Source organism: Anomaloglossus baeobatrachus, chromosome 6 (assembly GCF_048569485.1).
Source record: "Anomaloglossus baeobatrachus isolate aAnoBae1 chromosome 6, aAnoBae1.hap1, whole genome shotgun sequence".
Classification (NCBI taxonomy): Eukaryota; Metazoa; Chordata; class Amphibia; order Anura; family Aromobatidae; genus Anomaloglossus; species Anomaloglossus baeobatrachus.
Window position 1 is genome coordinate 146,146,260 of NC_134358.1, and position 12,105 is coordinate 146,158,364.

The 12,105-nt window shown below is 45.0% G+C and overlaps 1 protein-coding gene across 1 annotated transcript in view; it reads right to left on the reverse strand.

Annotated features, from left to right (window-relative positions):
* The window catches only part of UBE2V2 (ubiquitin conjugating enzyme E2 V2), a 37,764-nt gene that overhangs the window by 8,227 nt on the left and 17,432 nt on the right, over nt 1-12,105 (reverse strand). The window contains exons 2-3 of the mRNA XM_075353286.1: nt 8,314-8,459; nt 6,975-7,100 (exon numbers count right to left, since the gene is read on the reverse strand). Of these exons, the coding sequence (XP_075209401.1) occupies nt 6,975-7,100; nt 8,314-8,459 (272 nt within the window). The remainder of the gene's footprint in view (nt 1-6,974; nt 7,101-8,313; nt 8,460-12,105) is intronic.

A 12,105-nucleotide genomic window follows, 5' to 3' on the forward strand; every position in this document is an offset into this window, starting at 1 on the left:
CGCCACGGGCAGCAATTTGCCCGTGACGCACAACCGACGGAGGCGGGTACGCTCGCTAGAGATATCGGTACCGATATCGCAGCATGTAAAGCCCCCTTAAAGAAACTACAAAATACAATAAAGATTTTTCAGAAATATGAAAAAAAACCCATAAAAGTTCAAATCACTTGCCCCTTCACCTATTACAAATAAAGAAATAAAAAAAGGCAAAATAAAAAATAAATTTGTATTCGTTACGTTTGTAAAATTCCGATCTATGGAAAAATAAAAATATTCCTCATCAATAAACGATATAACGATATAGTAAGATAAGAAAAAAAAAACAAAACAAAAAAAAACAAAAACTACAATTTCAGATTATCCTACCCTGCAACACCTTATAAAAATGTAATAAAATGCGATCAAAACATCTTATGTACCACAAAATATTCATCACTAAAAACGTCAGCTCAGGGCCAAAAAAAAAAAAAAACCCCTTAGGCCCTGTGCGCACTAGGCGTTTTTATCCGTGGATTTACCCGCGGTTTTGCTGCGGAAATTTCTTGAGAAATGTTTGAAATCTTTCAGCAGACATTTCCCAGCAAAACCTATGGGAAAAAAAAAAAAAGCTGTGCGCACACTTTTTTTCTCAAGAAATTTTTTTGTGAAGATTTTCTTGAGAAAATTTCTTGAGAAAATGTGCATGTCACGTCTTTTCCGCAGCTACTTGCGGTATACCCCCGGTATTTCACTCCATTCACTGTAATGTAATCGCGAAATTCCGGGGGTATACCGCAGGTAGCAAATGATGTGCGGTGTACCCCTGGTATAGCTGCGATTTACCTGCGGTAATGCTCATTGCTGCCTGCGGTTTTGCAGGAAATGATGTCATTATGACAGAAGAGGAAGCGGAGCAGAGTAAACAGACACGTCACACTCTCTGGACGCCGCACTTCCGTGTGACCTCCAGGTGCCCGTGCAGTCTGTGTCCTGCTCCGGCCCCGCCGCTGCCTGCCCTGCAGTTTGTCAGTGTCTGCCCGCAGTATCAGCAGCTTGTCACCCTGCAGCGCAGGCAGACACTGACATACAGCAGTGCGTGCAGCCGCGGGGATGACGGGCGCTGCTGTCAGGAGGTGAGATGAGATCATTACCTGCTGTGAAGATCTCCTGCCTCCTGACATCACCGCTGTCACTGCCGTCTATGCCCGCGGCCTGAGACTGTCACTGGCGGTGACGTCACGGGCTCTCGCGATACTGCTGAGAACGCGGCGGACATAGAAGGCAGTGACAGCGCTGATGGCAGGACTGCAGGAGATCATCACAGCAGGTAATGATCTCATCCAACCTCCTGATGGCAGCGCTCTGCATCCCCTGCAGTGACCTGGGCTGACCTATTTATGTCAGCTCAGGTCACTGCATTACTCTTCCAGCCAATGGGGAACCTTCTGTTCTTCACTTACTGGGACATGGACTATGGTATGGATCGTCGTGGGACCCCCCCCCCCCCTTATTGGATTACGCCGGACCCAGATTTGATTGTTCTTGTCAATAAATTGGTGAAAGAAGGTATGTGGGGAGTGTTTTTTCAAATAAAACTTTTATTGTCTATTTTTTATTTCTTACTAATTGAGTTTGTGATGTCAGGTATCTGATAGACGCGTGACATCACTAACCACAGGGCTTGATGCCAGGTGACATTACACATCTGGCATCAACCCCATATATTACCCAGTTTGCCACCGCACCAGGGCAACGGGATGAGTTGGGGCGAAGCGCCAGGATTGGCACGTCTAATGGATGTGCCACTTCTGGGGCGGCTGCAGCCTGCTATTTTTAGGCTGGGGAGTGTCCAATAACAGTGGACCTCCCTAGTCTGAGAATATCAGACCCCAGCTGTCCGCTTTACCTTGGCTGGTGATCCAATATGGGGTGGACCACACGTTTTTTGTTTTAAATTATTTATTTAATGTAAAATAACAGCGTGGGGTGCCCTCTGTTTTGGATTACCAACCAAGGTGAAGCTGCCAGCTGTGGTCTGCAGGCTGCCTACAAAAGATGGGGGCACCTCACGTCATTTTTTTTTTTTTAATTATTTATTTTTTGGCTAAATACAAGGCTAGGCACCCTTTAGTGCCACATGAAAGTCACTAAAGGGTGCCAGCTTAGAATATGCAGGGGGGTGGGACATTTTATAGGTCTTTCTCATCTATCGATCTATTCATCTATCCATCTTTCCCTCTATCCATTCTGTCTATCGATTATCTATCTATTATCTATATTATTTATTGCAGTTCAGCATAAAAAACCCGCAGGGACCAACCTGCGGAAAAAACGCGGCAAAAACGCATGCGTTTTTCCTGCGGTTTTGGTGCATTTTTTTACCGCAGGTGCGGTAATCTTCAACTCCCAGTAGTTTCTCAAGAAATTTTCTTGAGAAAAATCACTTTTCTAGTGCGCACATAGCCTAAATCTTTCCACAGCTCCATCAACCGAAAATTAAAAACGTTTCAGATCTCAAACAATAGCAATGGAAGCCAAAAATGTTTATTATTAATTTATAATAAAAAAAAAAAAAAAAATTCACCACTTAAAAGGGAACCGGTCAGCAGAAATTTCGCAATAACCCAAAAAGATTCCCCTTCTGCAGCTCCTGGGCTGCATTCTAGAAAGGTTCCTGTCGTTATTGTGTCCCCTTTGAGACCTAAATAAATACTTTATAAAGTTTTACCTTTTTGCATGCAAATGTTTTTTATGGTCACTGGGGCGGGCTGTCTTGCGTCCATTATTCGCCTCCTGCCGCTTTACGCCGTCTCTCATTGCTGATTTCCATACATGAGGACGCCGCCCAGTGCTCCTGAGGTCTCGCAAATGCCCAGTGGCACTATCGCGGGACAGCACTGTGTAAAGTGTGACCGCTGGTGAGGTGATTGCGCAGGCGCAAGATTATGGGTGGCGCTGTGATTGTCAGCGTCCACCCGCCCATAATCTCGTGCCCGCACTTTTCCCTCTGCCTCCACCGCGAGATTATGGGCGGGTACTTGGATGATGCTGATGATGACAATCCCAGCGCTGCCCATAATCTCGCGCCTGCGATAATAGGTGACGTGGGTTCATATGGCCAGCGCTTGCGCATAACTGTGGAGGCAGAGGGAAAAGTGCGGGCACGAGATTATGGGCAAGTGGACGCTGACAATCACAGCGCCACCCATAATCTTGCGCATGCGCAATCACCTCACCAGCGGTCACACTTTACACAGTGCTGTCCCACGATAGTGCCACTGGGCATTTGCGAGACCTCAGGAGCACTGGGCGGTGTCCTCATATATGGAAATCAGCAATGAGAGACGGCAGGAGGCGAATAACGGACGCAAGACAGCCCGCCCCCGTGACCATAAAAAAACATTTGCATACAAAAAGGTAAGACTTTATAAAGTATTTATTTAGGTCTCAAAGGGGGCACAATAACAACAGGAACCTTTCTAGAATGCAGCCCAGGAGCTGCAGAAGGGGAATCTTTTTGGGTTATTGCGAAATTTCTGCTGACAGGTTCCCTTTAAAAAAATAAACTTATGCATGTTTGGAACAGCCATAATTGTACTGACCTGGAAACTCATATAGCAAGGCTTTTTTTACCGTATATAGAAAGTGAAAAAACAAAACGATTGCGGAGTGTGCTATTTTTCACACTTGCAATTTATTCCTGCTCTACAGTACATCAAGTGACAATAGAAAAAAAATAAAAAAGCCTTGGAGTCTTGGAAGAAGGGGGAAGGGGGGGGGGGGGGGGGAGAAGAACAAAAATAGAAAAATGGGAAGTGGTCAAATGGCTTTACAGTCATATAAATGATTTGCCGGTGTAAAAATTTCTGACAAGTTCCTTCTAATTTCTCTGTGTATTAAGATTTTAACATTTCCATTGTTTTATCATTACAAGGTTAAGTAACTTTACAAATACTTAATATACTGTAATAAGGCTGGGACTCAACAGTTCAGCTGTCATATGCGGCCAAAGTGAACAGCTCCATGATTATGCAGGTAAACACCTACCTACTTTCATAAACACACCACATGGAGCCACAGACCAGCACAAGTGGCCAGATTCATCCACATGTGGCAGCATAAGAACACAGCCTTATCCCTTAGGCTATGTTCACACACTGCGTTTTTTACCTGCGTTTTTGGTCCGTTTTTGCTGCAAAAATTTCTTGAGAAATTCTTGTAACCTTTCTGCAGACATTCCCCAGCAAAACCTATGGCAAAAAAAATTAGCTGTGCGCACACTGCGTTTTTTTCTTAAGAAAATTCTTTCAGATTTTCTTAAGAAAAAGAATGAGCATGTCACTTCTTTTCTGCAGCTAACTGCGTTAGTTACCATAGATAATTGGCACAATAACGCAGGGAGCAACCAGCGGTCAAAACGCATCAAAAACGCACCGAAAACGCAGCAAAAACGCAGGTGCGTTTTTTTAACGCAGGTGCACTAATCCTTCACTCTTAAGAAATTTCTTAAGAAAAATCATTTTTCTAGTGTGAACATAGCCTTACTCTGCTTTTGCCAATTTTGAGTTTTGTAAGGACATACCGTATTTTTCAGACTATAAGACCCACTTTTTTTTCTCCAAAATTTTGGGGGAAAGTGGGGGGTGCGGCTTATAGTCTAATCGCTGCAGGGAATGAGGGCGCTGTGGTGGAGCGGGTCATCGGTGACATGCGCAGGCTGTAGAAGCACCTATCGTGACCACGTGGGACCGCTCATTATCTCTTTTCACATGCACTGAATCCCGACGCCCATCATTTCTCAGTGCTGAAGCCGGCACTGGCAGGTAGGCGGGATGATGGGCGGAGGGTGCACGCATACTAAACAGACGGCCCGCGTGATGATGCCTGGCAACTACAGCCTGGAGTGAACATGTATGGCTATATTCACTGCCACCCGAGCATCACTATCAACGCGGGAGGCAGTGAATAAGTATACTCACCTGCCACCGATCCCTGCAGCATAGCAATGTCATCCTGTCAGCCGGCCCACTGACGTGTGTGGAGAGCGGTGCGCACAGCGATAACGTCAACGCTGTGCACACGGCTCCACACAGGTCAGCGGCGCTGCTGCTGGAACAGACAGGAAAACGAGCGATGCTGTGTGGAATGAGTAAAAACGTTTATTTTTGTGTGTGCCACAGGATACAGGCCATATACCCGGATTGGGGTATATAGCAGGATTGGGGCACATATCAGGAAAGGGCATATACGGTACCTGGATGTGGGCACATACCAGGATGAGGGACATATATACAAGGATGGGGATCATATACAAGGCAAAAGGATCATTAGCAGGATGGGGTACCTTAGTAGAGAATTTGGTGACATTAACCCCATAACAGTGTCAGCAACAGATCCTCCCCCCATAACAGTGTGTTATGACCACATTTTTTGCTTAAAATTTTATTTTCCGCCTCTAAAACCAGGGTGCTTCTTATGGTCCGGTGCGTCTTATAGTCTGAAAAACACGATATACAGCTGCTTGTCCTTACAAACTGGACATTTCTTCATCCCTCTTTTCATCAAATGTCATCTCCTATCCCACATGGCCTTTAGTCAACAAGAAACCAGCAGATCCTGAAATTAGCTTCAGAGATAAAAGCAATAATGTGAAAAAGCTCATTATTAACGGATATTAAAAGGAATCTGTCATTAGGATCCCTCTTAAGCCGTCTATATGGACATGCAGGTTATAGGAAACTGAATAAAGTGATACCTTGATATCTGCAATCAAATGTTTTATTCCAGAAAAATCCATACTTTGTTAATATATAAATGAGCTATTAAGCTCTATGAACCGGACACAAATCTCCGAGAATCTGCCTAAAGAGACTATTTTAAATAAAAGGGGACATTACCAGTGTGAGACATGTAGACCAGGAGAGCAGACTGTCAGTCATTACTGTACATGTTTCACCGCCTTTGATTTAAAATAATCTCTAGCTGCAGATTCTCAGGGAGATCTGTGTTCGGCCCATAGATCTTCACCACTCATTTATATAAAGAAAAATGTGGCCTTCTCTGGAATAAAACATTGGATTGCAGAAATCAAGGTATTTTTGTATTCAAATTTCCATGACATGCCTGTCCATATAATAGCTTAGGAGGGTTGATCCTTCTGACAGATTCCCTTTAAAAGGTAGATTTTAGCTATAAAAAAATTAAGCGGTCTTCCATCTAAGTCATTGATAGCATATCCACAGGACCTTAATGTATGACAGGTGGGTACCCTACACTGCTGTGAATGGAGAGGTGGCCGTGCATGCACAGCTCTGGGGGGGTCCTAAAAATAGTCAAGCAAGATGGCTAGAATATTTAGATAATTCCCATAGAAGTGGCCATCTGTGCATTTACAGGTACCTGAGGCAGAACCATAATCTGGAGATGGCTGCGGTCCCAGAGGTACAACAACCTGTATAATTTAGATATATATTGAATATCCTGTGAATATGACAAATGTCTGAGATTGGAAATACTCACACAATTGCATAACACAGCCAAGTGCTATCCGATGTTTTATCCGATAGCACTCGGACCAGTGCTATACTATGGGGCAGTATGATTATTCTCACATGCCCATTCGGCGTGAGCAAACAATTGCTGCATGGTGGGAGTGTCTCTGCAAAATCGGATCAGATGCACTTATACAAGTCTATAACTGTGTGCAAAACACTGGATTCCACTCTGATGACATCCAAGTGCAGTCCGATATACACAGATACAGGCAATGGAGAAGATGGAGAGATTAATCATTACATCTTCTCCTCACAGGTGACAGAATTGGATCACAGTGAAGGATACTTGTGTGAGGCTCGTAGCAGAGTCTGAGCCGAGTGTCATTATCATATCGCCTCTAATTCTTTTGCATGACAATCATACAAAAGAAACAAAACAAAAACGAAAAAAAAGAAACAAAAGAAATGTCCCCTTCCTAAGCTAGGACCATGTGTACTTACCATACCATTGGAGCTATTTATACCATTCATGTTTATTTTTGTTTCAAATCTAACTGTCGGAGGGGCTTCAGGATATTTGGGTCCACATTCTATTTTCAAGCTGTATATTCTATTTTCATAATTTGTCTAAGAAAAAAAATATATAAATATATATAAAAACTGGTCAACAAAGTATGACAATAATATCAGCAAAATAACCATGAGAAACAGTAAACTGATGTCAATAAGAGATGTGCTGTATGTAAGGAGTGCCTAGTCATCAGGTATAACAGGCTAGTCCAGTGGGGCCAGAGGAGACTTGTCAGCGACAAACATCCAGTTATCTAGATCGCAGTCAGCATGAAGGCAATGATGGGCGGTGCAGGATAGATAGCGAGCGGAGCTCCTCGGTGGACAGTCCAAAAGTCTAATGCAAGGCTTAATAGGTATTTTGGGGGATTTGGGACTTAAGTTCACACTTTACCTTAAAGGCAAATCGTTTCCCTATTCCAGATCTACACCAAGGTGCAATTCAATATCCTAATAATTTGCATTAATAAGATTAAAGGAGTCTGGCAGCAGAACATGACTGTGCACCTCCTCTTGGTTTGAACAACCTTCAGTTCACCTTCCCACCTACTTGAGTTGCATATTTTTTCTTGATTGACAGCTGTGGAGGATATAGGAGGAAAATAAGTAGACTGAAAGGTGCACTGCACTGTTTGTCCATGTCAAAGATGTACCAAGTGCTTGTTTTGAACAGTCATTTTGTCCAAACAGACTCCCTTTAAAATGGACTGATCAGAAAGTGAATTGGATTTTCCAGTGAAGATAAGTTATTACATATCCACTGGACAGCTGATAACCTGTTGATCGGTGGGGGTCTGCCCTATAGGACCTCAACAGATCAGCAGATTTGGGAACATCTAGCCCCATTAGAGTGGAGTGGCAGTGTACAAGCTCGACCGCCCCTCCAGTCATTCCCTCTGGGGCTGCCAAGCACTATGATCAGCTTTTAATCAGCAGGCCCACAGATAATAGAGTGGACATGTGCATCCATTCTAGCAGAAATGATAATTCCCCAGTCTGCCAGTCGGTGAGGATCCCTGCGGTCAGATCGCCACGATCTCTCTCTTATCACCTATCCTGTAGATAAGTGATAACATTTCTAAATATTCATTATATTCCTGAAAACTCGGCTCCTCCAGCCACAAGTCTGAGCATTGTTATTAATTTGTTACATGGTATAGATCACCAGGGGCTTCCACATCAATCTAGTACTTCATTTTGTTTCCAAAATTTCCTATCCCTGACAAATTTTGTAAGGTGTGTATAAAGTACTACAGAGCAAGCAACTCACCCGTGGAGGCCCGATAATCATTCCAGTCCATCTAGCAAGAGTCATATCTTCATCATTTTCAAGGCCCCAACTAACTGTACCATCTCCAACTCCTTTTTGCCCTTCTTCAAGTTCTTCCAATAATTGGAAATTACGAGGAACTGTCACTAGTAATAAAGAAAATGATGAGGTTAGGCGTTATAAGCATTTTCTACAGGCAGTGGTTCATTTTGTTGCAAAATGTATTCAATCTTTGCGATGTATCAGGATAAGTGCTCATTGTGCTAAACATGGAATAATGACGATGTCTATAATGATTTACAGAGACAGTCATTGATGTGTGCGCCGATTGTCTGCAGAGTGCTGTGGTGATGGATAGCAGCTGACTGGGTCACATATGTAATTTAAACAATAGGGCAGCGTCCAGTACTATTCTTCCCGACAAAATCCCAAATACGTCAATGGTGTCCACCATGAGCCTTTGGTTTTCGAAGTGTGACGAATCCGCCACTCTAGAATGATCGGCTTTCTGCTGCTATGATGGAACACAAAACTGAAAGGACATGATCACATACAGCTGCTTTGATACATTTTTGCTTTTTTTCCTTTATGAAAAACCTAAACTATGGCCATACACCCTCAATGGAAATTAAAGGGAATCTCAGCACGTTTTTGCTATAGAATCTGAGGACAGCATGCTGTAGAGGTTAAAACACAGATTTCAGTAATGTGTCTCTTTATCAAGGTGCCTGTCGTTTACCTGCACCAAGAGATTCTCATTGCTAGGACTATATTGCCTCCTGTGATTAGCAGCTCACTGTCTATAGACAATGTATATGCTTGGTGTGGGTGGGGTCAGCTCTCTCACCTCTGCTCCACTGCTAAATCTAAAACCCCGTGCCAAAATTGCAGCACCCAGTAAACTAAGTGATACAGCGTTGGATTCAGAGTCTGTGCACCTACATCATGCTGCTCGCAGATGAGGGAGAAAATAAAACCAGCTAATAGATTACATTTGAGCATGCTTTTTGGTGCTTTTGATGCATTTTTTTTTATCTCATCAAGAAATAATTGCATTAAAAAAAAGTAAAAAAAAAAATTTACATGCTTTGTTATTTATAAAAATTAAAAAAAAAGCACACCTGGTCAAAAAGAAATTGCACCTTATTAATGAAACTTTAGAAACCTCATTTATTTTGCTGTTCTGCCACAAATAATGTGCACAGAAAGACGCATTAAAAACGCTACATGTGATCAAGACCTTATTGTGACATCCCAAAGGTTCCTATCACGATTCTGGTGTTTTAGACAAAGCTCCCATGAGGAGTATTTGGGGAGATTTTGATGTTGCAGAATTTCTGCGCTTTTGTTAGGTCATGTTTTAAATACAGCTTCTTTGTTTTTTGATACTTCCTGGCATTGAGCTTCGACAAAACTTTATTGATAACGTTTGTGTGGATTACATGCGTTTTTTTCTGAGAATTTTCCACATCTAATGCAAGTCTATAGGGAAAATCTGTGCATCAATCTCACCGGACTTGGAAGAAAAAGAGAATTTTGTTTACTTACCGTAAATTCTTTTTCTTATAGTGCCGTATTGGGAGACCCAGACCATGGGTGTTTAGCTTCTGCCTCCGGAGGACACACAATGTACTACACTTAAAAGTGTAGCTCCTCCCTCTGAGCTTATACACCCCCTGGTGAGCAGACCCAGCCAGTTTAGTGCAAAAGCTGAAGGAGAATAGCCACCCTCAAGTAGAACAGAGCAAGAGCCGGAACAACCGGAGACTCTGTCCACGACAACAGCCGGTGATAACACGCGGAACAAGAAATTGCCAACAGGCAACAGGGAGGGTGCTGGGTCTCCCAATACGGAACTATAAGAAAAAGAATTTACGGTAAGTAAACAAAATTCTCTTTTTCTTTATCGTTCCTTTGGGAGACCCAGACATTGGGACGTCTCAAAGCTGTCCCTGGGTGGGAATAAACAGAAAAACTGAGAAGTAGGCAGAGCCTAACTTCACAAATGGGCGACAGCCGCCTGAAGGATGCGTCTGCCCAAGCTCGCATCTGCCGAAGCATGAGCATGCACTTGGTAGTGCTTCGAGAAGGTATGCAGGTTAGTCCAAGTGGCAGCCTGACAGACTTGTTGAGCCGTAGCCTGGTGCCTGAAAGCCCAAGAGGCACCGACAGCTCTGGTCGAATGTGCCTTGATCCCCGGCGGGGGAGGCACCTGAGTACTCTGGTAGGCGTCCGAAATGGTCGATCTAATCCAACGGGCTAAGGGCGGCTTAGAAGCAGGGAGGCCCTTGCGCCGACCTGTGGTTAGCACAAAAAGAGAGGTGCACCGCCTAAGCGCAGCGGTGCGAGACACATAGATCCGGAGAGCATGCACCAGATCCAGAGTATGCAGCGCTTTTTCAAAGCGATGAACAGGAGCCGGACAGAAGGAAGGTAGGGTAATGTCCTGGTTAAGGTGGAAAGGAGAGACCACCTTAGGAAGAAAGTCCGGAGTCGGACGGAGAACCACCTTGTCTTGATGAAAAACTAAAAAAGGTGACTCCGAAGAGAGCGCAGCCAAATCAGAGACTCTCCTGAGGGAAGTTATGGCCACCAGAAAGGCCACCTTCTGAGAAAGACGATACAAAGAAACCTCCCTAAGAGGCTCAAAAGGGGGTTTCTGCAAAACCGTGAGAACCAAGTTAAGGTCCCAGGGATCCAAGGGCCGCCGGTAAGGCGGAATGATGTGAGACGCGCCTTGCATGAAGGTGCGGACCTGAGCCAGCCGAGCGAGACGCCGCTGGAACAGAACTGACAGAGCTGAGACTTGTCCCTTGAGAGAGTTGAGGGACAGTCCTAGCTGCAGACCGGACTGTAGAAAAGACAGAAGGGTCGGCAAGGAGAATGGTCGGTAAAGCGACACCAGGACAGGAAAATTTTCCAAGTCCTGTGATAGATCTTAGCGGAGGAAGACTTACGGGCCCGAGTCATAGTGGAGATGACTTCAGGAGGGATACCAGAAGCCGTCAAAATTCAGGACTCAAGAGCCACGCCGTCAATTTGAGAGCCGCAGAATTCGGGCGGAAAAACGGACCTTGCGAGAGTAGGTCTGGACGGTCCGGGAGATGCCACGGCATCTCTACGGACAAATGGAGCAGGTCCGGATACCAAGCTCGCCTGGGCCAGTCCGGTGCAATGAGGATGACTCGACGGCCCTCCATTCTGATCTTGCGTAGGACTCTGGGCAAGAGAGCTAGAGGGGGAAACACGTAGGACAGACGAAACTGGAACCAGTCTTGAACCAGAGCGTCCGCGGCGAAGGCCTGAGGATCGTGGGAGCGAGCCACGTAAACAGGAACTTTGTTGTTGTGACGGGATGCCATTAGGTCCACGTCCGGAGTGCCCCATTTGCGGCAGATTAACTGAAACACTGCCGGGTGCAGGGACCACTCGCTACCGTCCACGGTTTGACGGCTGAGATAATCTGCCTCCCAGTTTTCCACGCCTGGGATGTGGACTGCGGATACTGCGTTGTACCTCCATCATTGCCAGACGGCTGCGTGTCCCGCCTTGGTGATTGATGTAGGCAACCGCTGTCGCGTTGTCTGACTGGACTCGAATGTGCCTGCCCGCCAACAGGTGGTGAAAAGCTAGGAGAGCTAGAAGCACGGCTCTGGTTTCCAGCACATTGATTGAAAGGGCTGACTCGGACGGAGTCCAAGTGCCCTGCGCTCTGTGGTGGAGACATACCGCTAACCAGCCGGATAGACTGGCATCCGTGGTGAGAATCACCCAGGACGGGGCCAGGAAGGA